The 21,200-nt window shown below is 47.1% G+C and overlaps 1 protein-coding gene across 20 annotated transcripts in view; it reads right to left on the bottom strand.

The window, feature by feature from the left end:
• Positions 1-21,200, bottom strand: part of LOC130367542 (uncharacterized) — a 352,795-nt gene that overhangs the window by 89,496 nt on the left and 242,099 nt on the right. For 19 of the 20 annotated variants that reach the window (XR_008892098.1, XM_056570003.1, XM_056570002.1 and 16 more), the window contains 2 exons: positions 19,186-19,452; positions 12,321-12,584 (listed from right to left, as the gene is read on the bottom strand). Coding sequence is in view for 19 of the 20 variants with exons in the window: in XM_056570003.1 (XP_056425978.1) it covers positions 12,321-12,584; positions 19,186-19,452 (531 nt within the window). In the remaining variant the exon portion in view is untranslated. The remainder of the gene's footprint in view (positions 1-12,320; positions 12,585-19,185; positions 19,453-21,200) is intronic. The other variant, XM_056570013.1, reaches the window with a different exon arrangement.

Here is a 21,200-nt window from a genome sequence, read left to right as displayed (position 1 = left end):
GATCCCGGAGATTCTGCAGGTCTTGCCGGAGGAGGCCAACATCCACCCTGACCTCCTCCATCTTGCCTGTGAGGGAGGTCCGGCATGTCTGGATCGCCAGCAGGAGGGTGTCGCTCACCTCCCGGAGAGTTAGTTCAGGGGAGGCAGAGTCCTCCTCACGTTTTAGACCCTCCCGTTCCTCCGCATCCTCAGTCTGACCATGCGGCCCGGCCTGTCCAGCGCCATCTTGCTTCACCGCGCGCTTCTCCACTGCAGATCTGTTCTTGCTTTTAGCCAGTTTAGGAGCCATAGTTCTGGTCCTGAGTCGAGTTTGCGGGGTCAGAGACTCCAGGATTCAGGGCAGGATGAGTAAAATGCAGGCTCTAAGCGGGAGCACCTACAGTGTGCGACCGCTCATCTCAACCGCCGGGCCACACCCCCCGCCGCATCTAAAACTTGCAGCAGAACTCGCTGTAAACCCACCCGTGTAAATGTATGCATTAACATGGGGGGGAAATCCTCCAGCAGTTGCAAAACTACAACTCCAAGCATGCACTGACAGACCATACATGCTGGGAGTTGTAGTTATGCAACAGCTGGAGGCACATTGGTTGCGAAACACTGAGAGTTTGTTACTTAACTCAGTGTTTCACAACCAGTGTGCCTCCAGCTGTTGCAAAACTAGAACTCCCAGCATGTACAGTCTCTCTGTGCATGCTAGGAGTTGTATTTTTGCAACAGCTGGAGGCACACTGGTTGCAAAACAATGAGTTAGGTAATAAACTCTGTTTCACAATCAATGTGTTTCCAGCTGATGCAAAACTGCAAAAATCAGCATGCATTGACAACCGAAGGGCATGCTGAGAGTTGTAGCTTTGAAACAGCTGGAGGCACACTGCTACAACTCCCAGCATACCCTTTGGTAGTCTGTGCATGCTGGGAGATGTAGTTATGCAACGGCTGGCTGCACACTTTTTCATAGAAAAAAGTGCCTCCAGCTGTTGCATAACTACAACCCCCTGCATACACAGACTACCAGAGTATGCTGGGAGTTGTAGTTGGAACTCCAGCTGTTGCAAAACTACAACTCCCAGCATGCCCTTTGGCTTTGCATGCCGAGAGTTGTTGCTAATCAACAGCAGGAAGTGAAGAGGCCTTACCTCCTGCTGTATCCTGCCCCGAGCTGCCGCCGCTGCTGCAGCCGATCCTACTGCTTCTGTCGCTGCCACCAATCCTGAGGGGACCCCCGCCGGCGCCGATCTCCGCTCCGATTGCTGTCCCCAGCAGGTCCGATATGGGGGGACCTCAGGACCCCCTGGGCGATATGCCGGGATGCCTGCTGAACGATATCAGCAGGCATCCCGGTCCGGTCCCTGCCCGGCAAGCGGCAGGGGCCGGAAGAACACAGGGCGTATCCATACGCACTGAGTCCATAAGAACTCGGAAACGGGAGCGTATGCATACGCCCTGCGTCCTTAAGGGGTAAAAAAAAAAGTTTCCACCAGAGTACCCCTTTAACGACCACAGACGTAAATGTATGTCCTGGTTTGGCGGTACTTCACGCACCAGGACGTGGTACATTTACGTCCTGTGTATGACTGCGAGCATCGGAGCAGTGCTTGCGTCATACACGGCAGGTTCCGGCTGCTATCAGCAGCCAGGGACCCGCCGGTAATGGCCGACATCCGCGATCACGCGGATGACCGCCAATAACCCCTTAGATGATGTGATCAGTACAGTACATCTGCAGCAATGTGCATGTTAAAATAGATAATCGGATCGCCTGCAGCGCTGAGGCGCCGATCTGATCATCTGCAATGGCGGCCGGAGGTCCCCTCACCTTGCTCCGGCCGTCTCCCGGCATCTCCTGCTCTGGTTTGAGATCGAGCAGACGATCACCAATAATACTGATCAGTGCTATGTCCTATGCATAGCACAGAACAGTATTAGCAATCAAATAATTGCTATTGATAATCCCCTATGGGGACATAAAAAAAGTGTAAAAAAAAAAAATAAAATTGTTGAAAAATGTAAAAATTAAAAAGGTAAAAATCCCCTACCCCAATAAAAATGAATTGTCCGTTTTTTCCCATTTTACCCCCAAAAAGCGTGAAACATTAAAAAAAAAAACATATTTGGTATCGCCGCGTACGTAAATGTCCGATCAAAATATAATGTTAATGATCAGGTACGGTGAATGGCGAAAACGTAAAAATTAAAAAAGTCCCCAAAAATTTTTACAATTATCTAAAAGTTTTATACATGCAAATGCAGTATCAATAAAAAGTAAAGATGACGGAGCAAAAAATTAGCCCTCATACCGCACTATATATGGAAAAATGAAAAAGTTATAGGTGGTCAAAATAGGGCGATTTTAGATTACTGATTTTGGACAAAAAATTTTAGATTTTTTTTAAGCGGTACAAAAATATAAAAGTATCTAGCCATGTGTATCATTTTAATTGTATTGACCCACAGAATAAAGAAAGCATGTCATTTCTACCGTAAAGTGTACAGTGTGAAAACGAAACCCTACAAAATGTGCAAAATTGGGGTTTTCATTTAAATTTCCTCCCTAAAAATATTTTTTGGGGTTCGCCGTACATTTTATGGTAAAAGAGGTTTCATTACTAAGTACAATTGGTCACGCAAAAAACAAGCCCTTATATGGGTCTGTACATGGAAATATAAAGGAGTTATGGATTTTAGAAGGCGAGGAGGAAAAAACGAAAACGCTAAAATAAAATTGGCCTGGTCCTTAACCCCTTAAGGACCAATACAAATAAACCTGTACGCCCCTGAAAGACCAGGCCTGTTTTTTCAAATCGGGGATGTCTGTCTTTATTAGAGAATAACTCTGGTAACATTTTGCCAATCACGCAAATTCTGACATTGTTTTTTTGTCACAAGTCGTCCTTCATGTACATAGTAAAAGTAAGCCGATATCATTTGTCGTTTTTTTTTACAATGCAAAAAATCATGAAATTTTAACACTAATAGGTTGCACATATTTATACACACTGACCAAATAGTTTATGAAACTTATACTTTCAGATGTCTACTTTATTTTGACATCATTTTTTTGTTTTTAATTAACATTTTAAATTAGTTCACATGGTACAAACTGTTAAAGGTACATTGCACTTTTAATACACAGAATGGGGGAGATTTATCAAAACCTGTGCAAAGGAAAAGTTGCTCAGTTGCCCATAGCAACCAAACAGATCCCTTCTTTCACTTTGCAGAGGCCTTGTTAGAAATGAAAGAAGCGATCTGATTGGTTGCTATGGGCAACTTTTCCTTTGCACAGGTTTTGATAAATCTCCCCCTATATGTACAATGGGGGGTAACACGGCAGGGGGGCCTGGGGACACCAAGGGACACTGCCTGACAGGGCTGGGAAGGTACAGGGAAACACCATGCCGTACTGGGCCACGACACTTGCTTGCCCTGGCAAGCCAAGAGATCAGTCCATTAAGTTAATGCATCCATCGAAGTCTATGCAGAGAGATGTGGGGGCAAAGTGCCGGAGATGGTTGCCATCAGATAACATCACTCATCCAGGCCAAGTCACAGCACAATTAGCACTAGTGTTTGGAAACATGCAGGACATAGATGTACACCCTGGTTCGCAAAAGCCCAGGATGGAGAAAGTGTGCGTTCCCCAGAAGGCACAACGTCACTGTCATGCCGAGCGCTCCGGGTCCCGCTGCCTCCCCGAAGCGCTCATGGCGTGCTTCTGCTTGCAGCGCTCCGGTCGGCACCGCTGACCGCGAAAGCTGCTCCCTGGTCTCCGGAGGGGACGCGATCCGAGGCACGGGTCGTGCCCGCCCTCGGATCGCGCCCCATGTCTCTCACCTCACGCCTCCGTCTGTTTCCTCCCGGCGCATGCGGCCCCGCACCCTAGGGCGTGCGTGCGCCGGCTTGCTAAAATTTAAAGGGCCAGTGCACCACTAATTGGTGCCTGGCCCAATCACTCCCTGTCACTCCCATTCCTATATAAACCCACTTCCCCTTCCTCTCCTTGCCGGATCTTGTTGCCTTGTGCCCAGTGAAAGCGTTATAGTGTGTTTCCAAGCCTGTGTATCCAGACCTTCTGCTGTTGCCCCTGACTACAAACCTCGCTGCCTGCCCTGACCTTCTGCTACGTCTGACCTCGCCTATGTCTTGTCCTTGTGTACCGCGCCTGTCTCGGCTGCCAGAGAGGTCGAAACGCTACTGGGGAACAAGATTGCTCAACAAGGACAACAGCTGTCGCAGTTGACCGCCATGATACAACAGCTTCTGCCTCCACAGCCTCAACCGCCAGCTCCAGCATCTCCTCCTCTCCGAGCCGCTGCTACCTCTGCTAGAGTCCGCCTGTCTCTCCCAGATAAGTTTGACGGGGACTCTAAAAAGTGTCAGGGATTCCTGTCCCAATGTTCCCTGCACCTAGAGATGTTGTCGGACCAATTCCCCACAGAACGGTCTAAGGTGGCATTCGTCGTCAGTTTACTTTCTGGGAAGGCCTTGGCCTGGGCCACGCCGCTCTGGGACCGCAACGATCCTGCCACTGCCTCCGTCTAGTCCTTCTTTTCTGAAGTCCGCAGTGTCTTTGAGGAACCTGCCCGTGCCTCATCCGTGGAAACTGCCTTGCTGAACCTTGTCCAAGGAGACTCTACTGTGGGCGAATACGCCATACAATTCCATACTTTGGCCTCTGAGTTGGCCTGGAACAATGAGGCTCTCTGCGCGACCTTTAAAAAAAGGTTTATCTGTCTTTTGTGTCCCCTATTCCTATTGTTTCTGGATGTCTCCCCATGTCCGTTTATAGTCTTTATTGCTCTTCTGCTCTTCTGTTTTTCTTCTCCACATTCCTTCCCCCCCCCCTTTCTTTTCTTATTTTGGGTCTATTTCGCTGCCTCGTCTATCCTGATTTCTTGTCTGTCTTTTCTTCTTCTTCCTCATTGTTGGTTTCGCCTGTTTTTCTAAACAAGAGCCATTCTCGAATATTGTTATGGTTTTCCCTTATGTGGAACACGGCCTATCCCACCCTCCTTGATGGGTGGTTCTTGCAATGCCTGTTACTTGCTGAACTGTTTCCATAATTGCCTTAGCATTGTTTTGAGTTCAGTGTGGACCTTGCAGTCCTATGCAAATCTTAGAGGTAGCCTCTACCATTCTATCGACGGATATGCCTATTTGTATGCTTTCTTACTATGCCATAATCTTTCTATTGTATTCTGTTTTATTGTTTGAAAATAAAAACCTTCAAATAAAAAAATAAATAAATAAAAAAGGTTTATCCAGCCACATTAAGGATTGTCTGGCCGCACGAGAGATACCCTCCTCCCTGACTGAACTCATCCACCTGGCTACCCGCATTGATATGCGATACCCATGCCTGGCTCCTCTCTTCCAGCATCCTTTGCAGCCTGTTACTGTGCCTCCCGCTGAGGAGGCCATGCAAGTGGACCGATCTCGCCTGACCCAGCAAGAGAGGACTCGCCGGAGGAACGAGAACTTATGCTTGTACTGTGCGAGCTCTAAACATTTCCTAAAGGACTGTCCTCTTCGTCCTCAGCATCAGGGAAACGCTCGCACCTAGTGAACGTAGGAGAGGCGTCACTGGGTGTAAATTCTTCCTCTCCAAGCCTGACTATTCCAGTGCGGATTTCTGCAGCTGATAAAGCCTCCTTCTCTGCAGAGGCTTTCTTACACTCTGGTTCAGCAGGAAACTTCATTAAAGCCTCCTTCATCAACCGATTTAACATCCCTGTTATCCGTCTCGTCAAGCCCTTCTTAATTTCCTCAGTTAACGGAGAACAACTGAATTCCACTGTGCGTTACCGCACGGACCCAGTACGCATGTCCGTGGGGGTTCTCCATCAAGAAATGATTGAGTTCTTTGTCCTGCCAAACTGCACCTCTGACATCCTTCTTGGCTTACCCTGGCTCCAGCGGCATTCTCCTACCCTCGACTGGACCACTGGGGACATTAAATCCTGGGGCTTTTCCTGCCACACATGCTGCCTTAAGTCGCTACCTACCAGCCAAGTCTCCATTGCTTCTCTATTGCTCGGCCTTCCAAAGGCCTATCAAGACTGTTATGCCGAGCGCTCCGGGTCCCTGCTCCTCCCCGGAGCGCTCGCGGCGTTCTCCTCTCTGCAGTGCCCCGGTCAGACCCGCTGACCGGGAGCGCTGCACTGACATTCACGATGGGGATGAGATTCGCATAGCGGGACGCGCCCGCTCGCGAATCGCATCCCAAGCCACTTACCCGTCCCGGTACCCAGCTGTCACATTCTGGAGCGCGCGGCTCCGCTCTCTAGGGCGCGTGCGCGCCAGCTCTCTAAGATTTAAAGGGCCAGTGCACCAGTGATTGGTGCCTGGCCCAATCAGTCCAATTAGCTTCCACCTGCTCCCTGTCCATATAACCTCACTTCCCCTGCACTTCCTTGCCGGATCTTGTTGCCTTGTGCCAGAGAAAGCGTTAGTGTTGTCCAAAGCCTGTGTTCCAGATCTTCTGCTATCCTCATTGACTACGAACCTTGCCGCCTGCCCCGACCTTCTGCTACGTCTGACCTTGCCTCTGCCTAATCCTTCTGTCCCACGCCTTCTCAGCAGTCAGCGAGGTTGAGCCATTGCCGGTGGATACGACCTGGTTGCTACCGCCGCAGCAAGACCATCCCGTTTTGCGGCGGGCTCTGGTGAAAACCAGTAGCAACCCTAGAACCGGTCCACCGACACGGTCCACGCCAATCCCTCGCTGACACAGAGGATCCACATCCAGCTAGCCGAATCCTAACAGTAGATCCGGCCATGGATCCCGCTGAGGTGCCGCTGCCAAGTCTCGCTGACCTATCCACGGTGGTCGCCCAGCAATGGCAGAAAATTGCCCAACAAGGACAGCAGCTGTCGCAGTTGACCGCCACGTTACAGCAACTTCTGCCACTGCTACAGCAGCAACCATCTCCTCCGCCAGCTTCTGCACCTCCTCCGCAGCGAGTGGCCGCTCCTAGCCTCCGCTTGTCCCTGCCGGACAAATTTGATGGGGACTCTAGACTCTGCCGTGGCTTCTTGTCTCAATGTTCCCTACATATGGAGATGTTGTCGGACCAATTTCCCACAGAACGGTCTAAGGTGGCGTTCGTAGTGAGTATTCTGTCTGGAAAGGCCTTGTCTTGGGCCACACCGCTCTGGGACCGCAATGATCCTGCCACAGCCACAGTCCAGTCCTTCTTCGCTGAAGTCCGTAGTGTCTTCGAGGAGCCAGCCCGAGCTTCTTCTGCCGAGACTGCCCTGCTGAACCTGGTCCAGGGTAATTCTTCAGTAGGCGAGTACGCCATCCAATTTCGTACTCTCGCCTCTGAATTATCTTGGAATAACGAGGCTCTCTGCGCGACCTTTAAAAAAGGCCTATCCAGTAACATCAAGGATGTGCTGGCCGCACAAGAGATTCCTGCCAACCTGCAAGAACTTATCCATTTGGCCACCCGCATTGACATGCGTTTTTCAGAAAGACACCAGGAGCTCCGCCAGGAAAAAGACCTTGATCTCTGGGCACCTCTCTCACAGTATCTTTTGCAACCTACCCCTGTGCCTCCCACCGAGGAGGCTATGCAAGTGGATCGGTCTCGCCTGACCCATGAAGAGAGGACTCGCCGTAGGGATAACAATTTATGTCTGTACTGAGCTAGTACCGAACATTTCTTGGTGGATTGCCCTATTCGTCCTCCACGTCTGGGAAACGCACGTACGCACCCAGCTCACGTGGGTGTGGTGTCTCTTGGTACGAAGTCTGCTTCTCCACGTCTCACTGTGCCCGTGCGGATTTCTCCTTCTGCCAACTCCTCCTTCTCAGCCGTGGCCTTCTTGGACTCTGGTTCTTCTGGACATTTTATTCTGGCCTCTTTGGTGAATAGCTTCTGCATCCCGGTGACCCGTCTCGTCAAGCCGCTCTACATTTCTTCGGTCAATGGAGTGAAGTTGGACTGCACTGTGCGTTACCGCACAGAGCCCTTGCTTATGAGCATTGGACTGCATTACGAGAAAATTGAATTTTTCGTCCTGCCCAACTGCACCTCTGAAGTCCTCCTCGGTCTGCCATGGCTCCAGCATCATTCTCCCACCCTTGACTGGACCACCGGGGAGATCAAGAATTGGGATCTTGCTTGCCGCAAGAAATGCTTCACGTCTGCTCCCAGTCCCGTCTGTCGGGCCTCAGTGTCTCCTCCTGTGCCTGGTCTCCCCAAGGCCTATCAGGACTGTGCCGTGCCTCCTCATAGCCCCCGTCCTGGTGACACTCTGCCCTGTGACATGCTTCACCCTCTGCCCCCCCCTCCCCATTCCCATTCCTTCTGAACTACCTGCCGCTGGTGTAGCTACCCAGGACTTTTTGTTCCGGAAGGAAACTCAAGAGGCGCCCCCTATGATCTCTTTTCATTTGAATGGACAAGGAGACAAAAAGGGGGGGGAGACCTGGGGGGGGGGGGGTACTGTTACGCCGAGCGCTCCGGGTCCCTGCTCCTCCCCGGAGCGCTCGCGGCGTTCTCCTCTCTGCAGCGCCCCGGTCAGACCCGCTGACCGGGAGCGCTGCACTGACATTCACGATGGGGATGCGATTCGCATAGCGGGACGCGCCCGCTCGCCAATCGCATCCCAAGCCACTTACCCATCCCGGTCCCCGGCTGTCACGTTCTGGCGCGCGCGGCTCCGCTCTCTAGGGTGCGCGCGCGCCAGCTCTATAAGATTTAAAGGGCCAGTGCACCAGTGATTGGTGCCTGGCCCAATCAGTCCAATTAGCTTCCACCTGTTCCCTGTCCATATAACCTCACTTCCCCTACACTTCCTTGCCGAATCTTGTTGCCTTGTGCCAGAGAAAGCGTTTAGTGTTGTCCAAAGCCTGTGTTCCAGATCTTCTGCTATCCTCATTGACTACGAACCTTGCCGCCTGCCCCGACCTTCTGCTACGTCTGACCTTGCCTCTGTCTAGTCCTTCTGTCCCACGCCTTCTCAGCAGTCAGCGAGGTTGAGCTGTTGCCGGTGGATTCGACCTGGTTGCTACCACCGCAGCAAGACCCTCCCGCTTTGCGGCGGGCTCTGGTGAAAACCAGTAGCAACCCTAGAACCGGTCCACCGACACGGTCAACGCCAAGCCCTCGCTGACACAGTGGATCCACATCCAGCTAGCCGAATCCTTACAAAGACTTTTCTGACGTCTTTTGCAAGAAACCACATAGGCCCACCACATAGGCCCTACGACTGCCCTATTGACTTGCTCCCTGGTACCACACCGCCCCGTGACAGGATTTACCCTCTCTCCGCTCCAGAAACTAAGGAAACTAAGCACTTAAATCCTCGCCAGGCCAGGTGGTCATTGTTCTTTGCCCGCTTCAATTTCCAGATTCATTTTCGTCCTGCAGACAAGAATGTCAGGGCGGATGGCCTATCACGTTCCACTGATGCCACGGAAGCAGAAACCTCTCCCCAACACATCATTCCCCCTGAGTGTCTGATCTCTGCTGCTCCTGCTTCTCTTGCGCGAGTTCCTCCAGGAAAAACTTTTGTCCCCCCACTGCTTCGCCTCCGGACTCTCAAATGGGGTCACTCCTCCCACTTGGCGGGTCACGCTGGAATCAAGAAATCCATTCAGTTGATTGCCAGACACTATTGGTGGCCTTCCTTAGAAAAAGATGTGACTGACTTCGTACGCACATGTACTGTCTGTGCACGTGATAAAACTCCTCGCCAGAGGCCTGTGGGTCGTCTTCTTCCTCTGCCGGTGCTCGAACAGCCTTGGTCACACATAGCGATGAACTTCATCACGGACCTTCCTGTATCCCATGGCAACACTGTCATTTGGGTGGTCGTTGATCGATTCTCCAAAATGGTCCATTTTGTTCCGCTTCCGCTTCCACTCTGCACCCACTTGAAGATTAAATTGAATTTTTCCTCCGCCTACCACCCGCAATCTAATGGACAAGTGGAGAGAGTAAACTAGATCCTTGGTGACTACCTGCGACATTTTGTCTCCTCCCGCCAGGATGATTGGGTCGACCTGTTACCCTGGGCTGAATTCTCGTACAATTTCAAAAACTCATCCGCCAAGTCTCCATTCTTTGTGGTGTACGCCCGTCACCCGCTTCCCCCCGTCCCCATTCCCACTTCATCTGGGGTTCCTGCCGTAGATGATTTGACCCGAGACTTTTCCTCAATTTGGAAAGAAACTCAAAAGTCGTTCTCGCTGGCCTCCTCTCGAATGAAGAAACATGCGGACAAGAAGAGAAGAATTCCTCCTGTCTTTGCCCTGGTGACAAAGTGTGGCTCTCTGCCAAATATATTTGGTTTCGTGTCCCTAGCTACAAGCTAAAGTCAAAAGTAAAATCAACTCTGTCTTTTACAAGCTCCATCTTCCTCCTTCTCTTCGTATTCCTAACTCCTTTCATGTTTCCCTTCTCAAGCCTCTCATTCTTAACCGCTTTTCCCCCAAGGTCACCGTTCCTGCTCGTGTCTCGGGGTCCTCTGACGTCTTCTCGTTTAAAGAAATCCTCGCTTCCAAGGTTATCAGAGGTAAAAAAAAAAAATTCTTGTTGATTGGGAGAATTGTGGTCCCGAAGAGAGGTCTTGGGAGCCAGAGGACAATATCTTAGACAAGGAACATATCTACAGATTCCTCAGTTCCAAAAAGAGGAGGAGACCCAAGGGGGGGTATTGTCACACCGAGCGCTCCGGGTACCGCTGCCTCCCCGAAGCGCTCACGGCGTGCTTCTGCTTGCAGTGCTCCGGTCGGCACCGCTGACCGTGAGCGCTGCTCCCTGGTCACCGGAGGGGACGCGATCCGAGGCACGGGTCGTGCCCGCCCTCGGATCGCGCCCCATGTCTCTCACCTCACGCCTACGTCTGTTTCCTCCCGGCGTGCGCGGCCCCGCTCCCTAGGGCGCGCGCGCGCCGGCTTGCTCAAATTTAAAGGGCCAGTGCACCACTAATTGGTGCCTGGCCCAATCACCCTCTGTCACTCCCATTCCTATATAAACCCACTTCCCCTTCCTCTCCTTGCCGGATCTTGTTGCCTTGTGCCCAGTGAAAGCGTTATAGTGTGTTTCCAAGCCTGTGTACCCAGACCTTCTGCTGTTGCCCCCGACTACGAACCTCGTTGCCTGCCCTGACCTTCTGCTACGTCTGACCTCGCCTCTGTCTTGTCCTTGTGTACCGCGCCTGTCTCGGCTGCCAGAGAGGTCGAGTCGCTACTGGGGAACACGACCTGATAGTTACCGCCGCAGCAAGTCCATCCCGATTTGCGGCGGGCTCTGGTGAACACCAGTAACTGCTTAGAACCGATTCCCCAGTACGACCCGTGTCATCGCCTCTCTGGCACAGAGGATCCACCACCTGTGCCCTCATTAGCCGCTATCCGGACCCTGACAGTCACTGAAGCCTGCTATGGGACCACTTCTGCCCTCTTTGCAGGCCTTCGCAGGCTGTCCTGGCTGCAGTACGAGAGTTCGGACACATGTAAGGCCAGCTTGAGTCCAAACTCTATAAGAGACTTGCGGCCGGGACATGTAGGGAGACCCCTAGTGGTCATTTTTTCAAAATGAAAATACACATAGAAATAACTTTTTTTTTATTCATGAAATTAGAAAGTTGTTTGGAATATAGTAATAAACAAAATATCAAAAAAGTTTTTTTGACAACAGGTACTCTGTAACTTGTAGCAGTAATAAATAAAAATGACTCATAAGGAGGTGGGAGCATCCAACGGAAGAGAGGAGCGACAATTCCGGCCTCGGACAGGAGCACTGTGTTACCACTGCACAAATCCCCCTTCCACCAAAGATTGTAATATCATATGTAATAGTAAGTGACAACCCAACCTTCCATCATGTGGAGAAAGAGAGCATAAAGTTGTTGGGTACCTACACAGTTCTGCAGTTTTCTCAGCAGTATGGCTGTGTCACTGTCTTCAGCGAGTCAGCGTTCACTTTGCACAGCAGTCTAAAGGAGAGGAAGGATCTTTTCCTCACTGTCCCTGCCCTCGCCGGCCCAACCCCCTGCCCCTTCTGCAGGGAAGACGCCAGTTTAAAGTGTATGTACAGGGGGGGGCAGGGTTGAGGATTGTAAACAATCTACACACATATTTAAAAAAAAATTCTGGCCAACTGTTTGACAGGAATAAGTCATTTTGTTATAGGTTGTCCCAAGAACATTATCTTTGATGGGTGACAAAACAAATTTCAATTTCAATTAGTTACAAATGCTTCGAATTTATACAATTTTTTTATGGAAAATATATTTCATATGGATAAAAGGAGAAGAGCGATATATGTGGAGAAATAGATGCAGATCACAGTAACACTTACTTTTTTCTGGCTTTTTTAGGACATCAATGATCCTGGGATTGTACTTAAATAAAGTGTCATAAACCTTCACTTTGTCAGAGTCATCCCGGAATCTGATAATATCATACAGACGTCTCATCCTGTCCTCAGGTTTATACTTTCTTATATTATCCCGCTCTTTTCTTGTCAGCAGATTATTCCTGTACAGATCAGATATAACTGGATCTACATTTTTTATTCCACCAATCAGATCCTGTTCATGTCGGTCTATAAAGTGATTTCCAGCTGTAGAGACAAGAAATACAAGAATCACACAGAGGGATGAGGATGAACAATCTAATGTTTTACCTGATGTCATTTATTGTAGATAATGTAAGTGATGTCAGAGGAGAAGGACCATCAGTCTATATATGAGGAGGGGATAATATAGTCCCTGTTCACACCAGGATTGTCCATCAGTATATATATGAGGAGGGGATAATATAGTCCCTGTTCACACCAGGATTGTCCATCAGTCTATATATGAGGAGGGGATAATATAGTCCCTGTTCACACCAGGATTGTCCATCAGTCTATATATGAGGAGGGGATAATATAGTCCCTGTTCACACCAGGATTGTCCATCAGTCTATATATGAGGAGGGGATAATATAGTCTCTGTTCACACCAGGACTGTCCATCAGTATATATATGAGGAGGGGATAATATAGTCTCTGTTCACACCAGGATTGTCCATCAGTCTATATATGAGGAGGGGATAATATAGTCCCTGTTCACACCAGGATTGTCCATCAGTCTATATATGAGGAGGGGATAATATAGTCTCTGTTCACACCAGGACTGTCCATCAGTATATATATGAGGAGGGGATAATATAGTCCCTGTTCACACCAGGATTGTCCATCAGTCTATATATGAGGAGGGGATAATATAGTCCCTGTTCACACCAGGATTGTCCATCAGTCTATATATGAGGAGGGGATAATATAGTCCCTGTTCACACCAGGATTGTCCATCAGTCTATATATGAGGAGGGGATAATATAGTCTCTGTTCACACCAGGATTGTCCATCAGTCTATATATGAGGAGGGATAATATAGTCTCTGTTCACACCAGGATTGTCCATCAGTCTATATATATGAGGAGGAGATAATATAGTCCCTGTTCACACCAGGATTGTCCATCAGTCTATATATGAGGAGGGGATAATATAGTCTCTGTTCACACCAGGATTGTCCATCAGTCTATATATATGAGGAGGAGATAATATAGTCTCTGTTCACACCAGGATTGTCCATCAGTCTATATATGAGGAGGGATAATATAGTCTCTGTTCACACCAGGATTGTCCATCAGTCTATATATGAGGAGGGGATAATATAGTCTCTGTTCACACCAGGATTGTCCATCAGTCTATATATGAGGAGGGATAATATAGTCTCTGTTCACACCAGGATTGTCCATCAGTCTATATATGAGGAGGGGATAATATAGTCCCTGTTCACACCAGGATTGTCCATCAGTCTATATATGAGGAGGGGAGAATATAGTCCCTGTTCACACCAGGATTGTCCATCAGTCTATATATGAGGAGAGGATAATATAGTCCCTGTTCACACCAGGATTGTCCATCAGTCTATATATGAGGAGGGATAATATAGTCCCTGTTCACACCAGGATTGTCCATCAGTCTATATATGAGGAGGGATAATATAGTCCCTGTTCACACCAGGATTGTCCATCAGTCCATATATGAGGAGGGGATAATATAGTCCCTGTTCACACCAGGATTGTCCATCAGTCTATATATGAGGAGGGGATAATATAGTCTCTGTTCACACCAGGATTGTCCATCAGTCTATATATGAGGAGGGGATAATATAGTCTCTGTTCACACCATGATTGTCCATCAGTCTATATATGAGGAGGGGATAATATAGTCTCTGTTCACACCAGGATTGTCCATACAGCTGTCAGTATTCAACAAGTATCATCACACACATACTGTACAATATCTCTAGGTCTGATAACTTATTATAGATTTCAGTCTATTCTTTTATGACAGGGACCATTCCCGCCCGATCCTCTATAGAGAAGATCTTATTGTGCCTGGACACCCTCTATGGTTCTACAGGAAGAGTCATTCTATAATAGAAAAAATATATAATATAAAATAGCATCACTGGCACTCACCTCTAAAAATGAAAAACTTTATTAGTCCATTAAAACTAGGCAAATCTCCAGCAGAGAATCACTGCACACAGTAGTGATAAGGAGAAAGTACTAAAACAAAGAGGAGTGTTATGGATCTGGTGCACAGTAGCGTTAGGGATCCTAGGTCTGAATGACCATAATGAATTAACTCCTTCAGGACGAAGGGCCCCTTGCCCGGTCCCGGTGTTTAAAACAGGGTCACGCCGTGACCCCGTATCACACCGGGTCGGTCTCGGCTGCTAACGATAGCCGGGACGCTGGGCTAATAGCGTGCGGCACGATCGTTGTGCTGCGCGCTCTTAACCCTTTAGAAAGTTGATCGGCGCGTCTAAAAATGAAAGTAAACGCTTCCCGGCAGCTCAGATTTTATCGCGATGTTCCGATCAGCTAGGACGCGAGCGGAGACCCCATTACCTTGCTCCGTCGCATTCGATCGGCGTTTGATTGCTCCAAGCCTGAGCTACAGGCTTGAGCAATTGAGCCCCTATCTCGCTGATCCATGCAAAGCTATGGCTTTGTAGGGATCAGGGTAAAAGATCAATGTGTGCAGTGTTAAAGGTCCCTATGGGAACTATAACACTGCAAAAAAAAAAAAGTTAGTAAAGGTCACTTAACCCCTTCCCTAATAAAAGTTTGAATCACCCCCCTTTTCCCTTAAAAAAACAAAACATGTAAATAAAAATAAACATGTGGTATCGCCGCGTGCGTAAATGTCCGAACTATAAAAATATATAGTTGTAGATCATTTTATCCGGACCATGGGACAGACACTGTTCCTGGCAAGGCCTCTTTCGCCTTTGGAACAGATGTGCGTCTCTGACTCTGCGCCCCTCAGGCCTGTATCACAGATTTATCGCTTAATTATGGATAAGGCTGAGCAATCGCCTCCAAGGTTTGTGGGGGCGTGGGAGTCGGAGCTACGCACGACCTTTGCTCCCTCGGACTGGACGACTGCCTTTACCATGTGTCACCGACTATCGATATCGTGTAGGGCGCAGGAGACTAACTTCAAATTACTATCCCGGTGGTACAGGGTTCCTTCTACTCTGAATCGCATGTACCCCACTGTACCGGACTTATGTTGGCGTTGCGGCGCACCTGGTGGAACAATGACCCATATTTGGTGGTCGTGCCCCTCACTGACCCGTTTCTGGGAGGTGGTGGTTGCCCGCATCGCCTCCATTACTGGTGTGACATACATGAACCACCCAAAAGCCCTCCTACTTTCCATACTACCCGCCACTAGGAGAACCCCCTCTAGGGCACTAGCACACTTCCTCCTCATGGCTGCGAGAACTGTCATACCCAGACATTGGAAAGACCCTTGCCCCCCGACCATTTCTGAATGGTACAGGGAGATACTCTTCTTATGCCGTATGGAGGAACTGATGGCAGACTCCTCGGGTAGACAAGAAAAATACACTACGATTTGGCTTCCCTGGCTCACTTTTGTTAACTCACCCCTCTACGCGGCGGATGATGGTATTTGAGGGAGACGTGGTAACCCTCTCGTGGACCGGGGCCGGAGTGTTGGGGTGGCGGCTGCGCCCTTACGTAGCGATTCAAGTGAGTACCCGAGTTCTGATGTTTCTCCTCTCTTCTCTTCCAACTCCCCTTACTTCTCCCCTTGTCGTCTTCCCCAGCTCTTTCCCTTTACCCCCTTTACTTTATTTTATTTCAATTTTATTTTATTATATCAATGATTTTTTATCTCTTCCTAAACACATAAGGATATAGAGACATGTCTATCGACAGCTTGACTACTTATTTGTCCTGGTACAACTTGTTAGTATCCATGGCACTTTATATTGTCTCCAGATGACATTCCTTTCCTATTGATACTTTGTACCAAATGTTCATTGCCTTATCTTTTTCATGCTGTTTTCCCTATTGACTCCACTGATGGAGATTCTTATTGAGTACTCTAACAATGCTCTTTGCTACTGTTTGTATACTGCTCAATTAATAAAACTCTTCTGAATAAAAAAAAAAAAAATATATATATAGTTAATTAAACCGCACGGTCAATGACGTACGCGCAAAACTAATTCCAAAGTCCAAAATAGCGTATTTTTGGTCACTTTTTATAATCATGAAAAAATGAATAAAAAGCGATCAAAAAGTCCGATCAATACAGAAATGGGAGATACAAAATATAGAAATTGGGGCTCAGAGTCTTGAATATAGGATTTAAATTAAAACGTTTATTAAATATATGATATAAAATTGTACATGATATAAATTAATGTTTTAATTGAAATGCTATTTTCAAGACTCTGAGCCCCAATTTCTATATTTTGTATCTCCCCTTTTTGGCACCGTGGGTATAGGTGCTATTTGGGCAGCTAGAGACATTGGTCACTTGGTTAATACGAGCCTCTCTACCATTTTGTCATTGTATATTTTCACAATACAAAAATGGTACCGAGAAAAACTTCAGAACACGGTGCAAAAAATTAGCCCTCATACCGGCCTGTACATGGAAAAATAAAAAAGTTATAGGGGTTAGAGGATGAGAATTTTTAACTTATACATTTTCCTGCATGTAGTTATGATTTTTTTCCGAAGTACAACAAAATCCAACCTATATAAGTAGGGGATCATTTTAACCGTATGGACCTACAGAATAAAGATAAGGTGTTATTTTTACCGACAAATGCACTGCGTAGAAACGGAAGCCCCCAAAACTTACAAAATTACATTTTTTCTTCTTCAATTTTGTCGCAGAATGAATATTTTTCCGTTTCGCCGAGGATTTTTGGGTAAAATGACTGATGTCACTGCAAAATAGAATTGGTGGCACAAAAAATAAGCCATCACATGGAATTTTATGTGCAAAATTGAAAGCGTTATGATTTTTAGAAGGTGATGAGGAAAAAATTAAAATGCAAAAACGGAAAAACCCTGCATCCTTAAAGGGGTACTCCGGTGCTTACACATCTTATCCCCTATCCAAACGATAGGGGATAAGATGCCTGATCGTGGGAGTCCTGCCGCTGGGGACCCCCGTGATCTTGCATGTGGCTCCCCGTTTGTAATCAGTCCCCGGAGCGTGTTCGCTCCGGGTCTGATTACCGGCGACTAAAGGGCGGGCGGCGTGTGAAGCCACGCCTCCGCCCCCGTGTGAAGTCACTCTCTGCCCCTCAATGCAAGCCTTCGGAAGGGGGCATGATAGCTGCCACGCCCCCTCCCATAGACTTGCATTGAGGGGCGGAGCGTGACATCACACTGGGGCGGAGGCGTGACATCACACGCCGCCCGCCCTGTAGTCGCCGGTAATCAGACCCGGCGCGAACATGCTCCGGGGACTGATTACAAACGGGGAGCCGCGTGCAAGATCAAGGGGGTCCCCAGCGGTAGGACTCCCGCGATCAGGCCTCTTATTCCCTATCCTTTGGATAGGGGATAAGATGTCTAAGCACCGGAGTAGCCCTTTAAGGGGTTAAAGGGGCATTCCAGGAATTTTTTTTTATTTGACTGTGCTACAGGGGCTGTGAAGTTAGTGTAGTTCTTAATATAGTGTCTGTACCTGTGTGTGACGGTTTTCACTCCACTATTTATTTTTACCAGCATACAAAATTACTGTTGTCTCAGATTTTTCCCAGGTTGCAATGCAGCCGAGACCTGACTCACTAGTCAGCTGATGACAAGGAGCCTGTCTGCTTCAATGGGTGAAGGGATCAATCTGCAACTAATGCAACAACTGTAGGCACCCTGATATAAAACCACACTGATTTGAATGGATGCAGCTCATTTATGTTTCAATGGGTGGGGTGGCTGATGTGTGGGGAGGGAGGAAGATGGAATTGTGGGATTTGTAGTAAAAAAAAGGAAAGTCAAACAGGAAATACTATTTCACAAACAGCTAGCCACAGTCTTATGGTAATCTCACAACATAGCCATTTAGCCCCAAGACAAGAGCAGATCCTTCCTAAGCATGTCCATTACTGTCTGCCAGGTACATACTAAAATCACCTTATGGTGGAGAACCCCTTTAAATGTCTTCCTATAATAGTTCCATACTTATGACATTACTACTAACTATTCAATTCCTGTTTTAATCATATTTATTGCTTTTATGATATGTCACGAAGACATTCCCACTTTAGTGTCTCCTATAGATAACTTCTGAGAGGCAGCAAAACGTCTCCGTTGCCTTGTGCACGTTCGGCCCGGCCTTGGCATTCTTTTTTCTTTCTATCCTACCAGAGAATTGCCTGGTTTTAATGTACTGAAATAAAGTTAGCATTTTTAGAGGTGAGGGCCAGTGATGCTATTTTCTATTAAGTTTTATTAATTGTCTCATGCTGGATTTCCTGGGCATTATGGACCCTCAGTTGTATATTGTACGGCAAATTATTTCATCTCCTTTCCTGGTTGGACTATATATTATCTGCTGGTTGGATGCGTCCTGTCAGAGATGCCAACCCTGATCTTTCCTTTATTGTGCCTTTTCATTCTATAATAAGTTGTCCCAAGAATAAACATTATTTGTTGGGTAAAAAAAAATAACACATATCAATTTAAATAAGTTTAAAAAATGCTTCAATTTATTTAAAAAAAAAAATATATAAAATACATTTCTTATGAATAAAATATTCTACACAGAGGAGGAGGAGGAGAGCAATCAATATATGTCAGGAAATAGATACAGATCACAGTAACACTTACTTTTTTCTGCCTTTTTTAGGACATCAATGACCCTGGGATTGTACTTATACAAAGTTTTATAAACCTTCTCTTTGTCAGAGTCATCACAGTATCTGATAATATCATACAGACGTCTCATCATGTCCTCAGGTTCTGATATTCTCATTATATAATCCAGCTCTTTTCTTGTCAGCAGATTATTCCCACACAGATCATATATAACTGGATATATAATTTTTATTCCATCAATCAGATCCTGTTTGTGTCGGTCTATAAAGTGATTTCCAGCTGTAGAGACAAGAAATACAAGAATCACACAGAGGGATGAGGATGAACAATCTAATGTTTTACCTGATGTCATTTATTGTATATAATGTAAGTCATGTCAGAGGAGAAGGACCATCAGTCTATATATGAGGAGGGGATAATATAGTCCCTGTTCACACCGGGATTGTCCATCAGTCTATATATGAGGAGGGGATAATATAGCCCCTGTTCACACCAGGATTGTCCATCAGTCTATATATGAGGAGGGGATAATATAGTCCCTGTTCACACCAGGATTGTCCATCAGTCTATATATGAGGAGGGGATAATATAGTCCCTGTTCACACCAGGATTGTCCATCAGTCTATATATGAGGAGGGGATAATATAGTCCCTGTTCACACCAGGATTGTCCATCAGTCTATATATGAGGAGGGGATAATATAGTCTCTGTTCACACCAGGATTGTCCATCAGTCTATATATGAGGAGGTGATAATATAGTCCCTGTTCACACCAGGATTGTCCATCAGTCTATATATGAGGAGGGATAATATAGTCTCTGTTCACACCAGGATTGTCCATCAGTCTATATATGAGGAGGGGATAATATAGTCCCTGTTCACACCAGGATTGTCCATCAGTCTATATATGAGGAGGGGATAATATAGTCTCTGTTCCCACAAGGATTGTCCATCAGTCTATATATGAGGAGGGGATAATATAGTCCCTGTTCACACCAGGATTGTCCATCAGTCTATATATGAGGAGAGATAATATAGTCTCTGTTCACACCAGGACTGTCCATCAGTCTATATATGAGGAGGGGTTAATATAGTCCCTGTTCACACCAGGATTGTCCATCAGTCTATATATGAGGAGGGGATAATATAGTCCCTGTTCACACCAGGATTGTCCATCAGTCTATATATGAGGAGGGGATAATATAGTCCCTGTTCACACCAGGATTGTCCATCAGTCCATATATGAGGAGGGGAGAATATAGTCTCTGTTCACACCAGGACTGTCCATCAGTCTATATATGAGGAGGGGATAATATAGTCCCTGTTCACACCAGGATTGTCCATCAGTCCATATATGAGGAGGGGATAATATAGTCTCTGTTCACACCAGGATTGTCCATCAGTCTATATATGAGGAGGGATAATATAGTCCCTATTCACACCAGGATTGTCCATCAGTCTATATATGAGGAGGGATAATGTAGTCCCTGTTCACACCAGGATTGTCCATCAGTCTATATATGAGGAGGGGATAATATAGTCCCTGTTCACACTAGGATTGTCCATCAGTCCATATATGAGGAGGAGATAATATAGTCCCTGTTCACACCAGGATTGTCCATCAGTCTATATATGAGGAGGGGATAATATAGTCTCTGTTCACACCAGGATTGTCCATCAGTCCATATATGAGGAGGAGATAATATAGTCCCTGTTCACACCAGGATTGTCCATCAGTCTATATATGAGGAGGGGATAATATAGTCTCTGTTCACACCAGGATTGTCCATCAGTCTATATATGAGGAGGGGATAATATAGTCCCTGTTCACACCAGGATTGTCCATCAGTCTATATATGAGGAGGGATAATATAGTCTCTGTTCACACCAGGATTGTCCATCAGTCTATATATGAGGAGGGGATAATTTAGTCTCTGTTCACACCAGGATTGTCCATCAGTCTATATATGAGGAGGGGATAATTTAGTCTCTGTTCACACCAGGACTGTCCATACAGCTGTCAGTAT

Source organism: Hyla sarda, chromosome 4, assembly GCF_029499605.1.
Source record: "Hyla sarda isolate aHylSar1 chromosome 4, aHylSar1.hap1, whole genome shotgun sequence".
In the NCBI taxonomy this organism is placed as follows: Eukaryota; Metazoa; Chordata; class Amphibia; order Anura; family Hylidae; genus Hyla; species Hyla sarda.
Note: the sequence above shows the minus strand (reverse complement) of the source record. Positions and strands in the feature narration are given on the sequence as shown.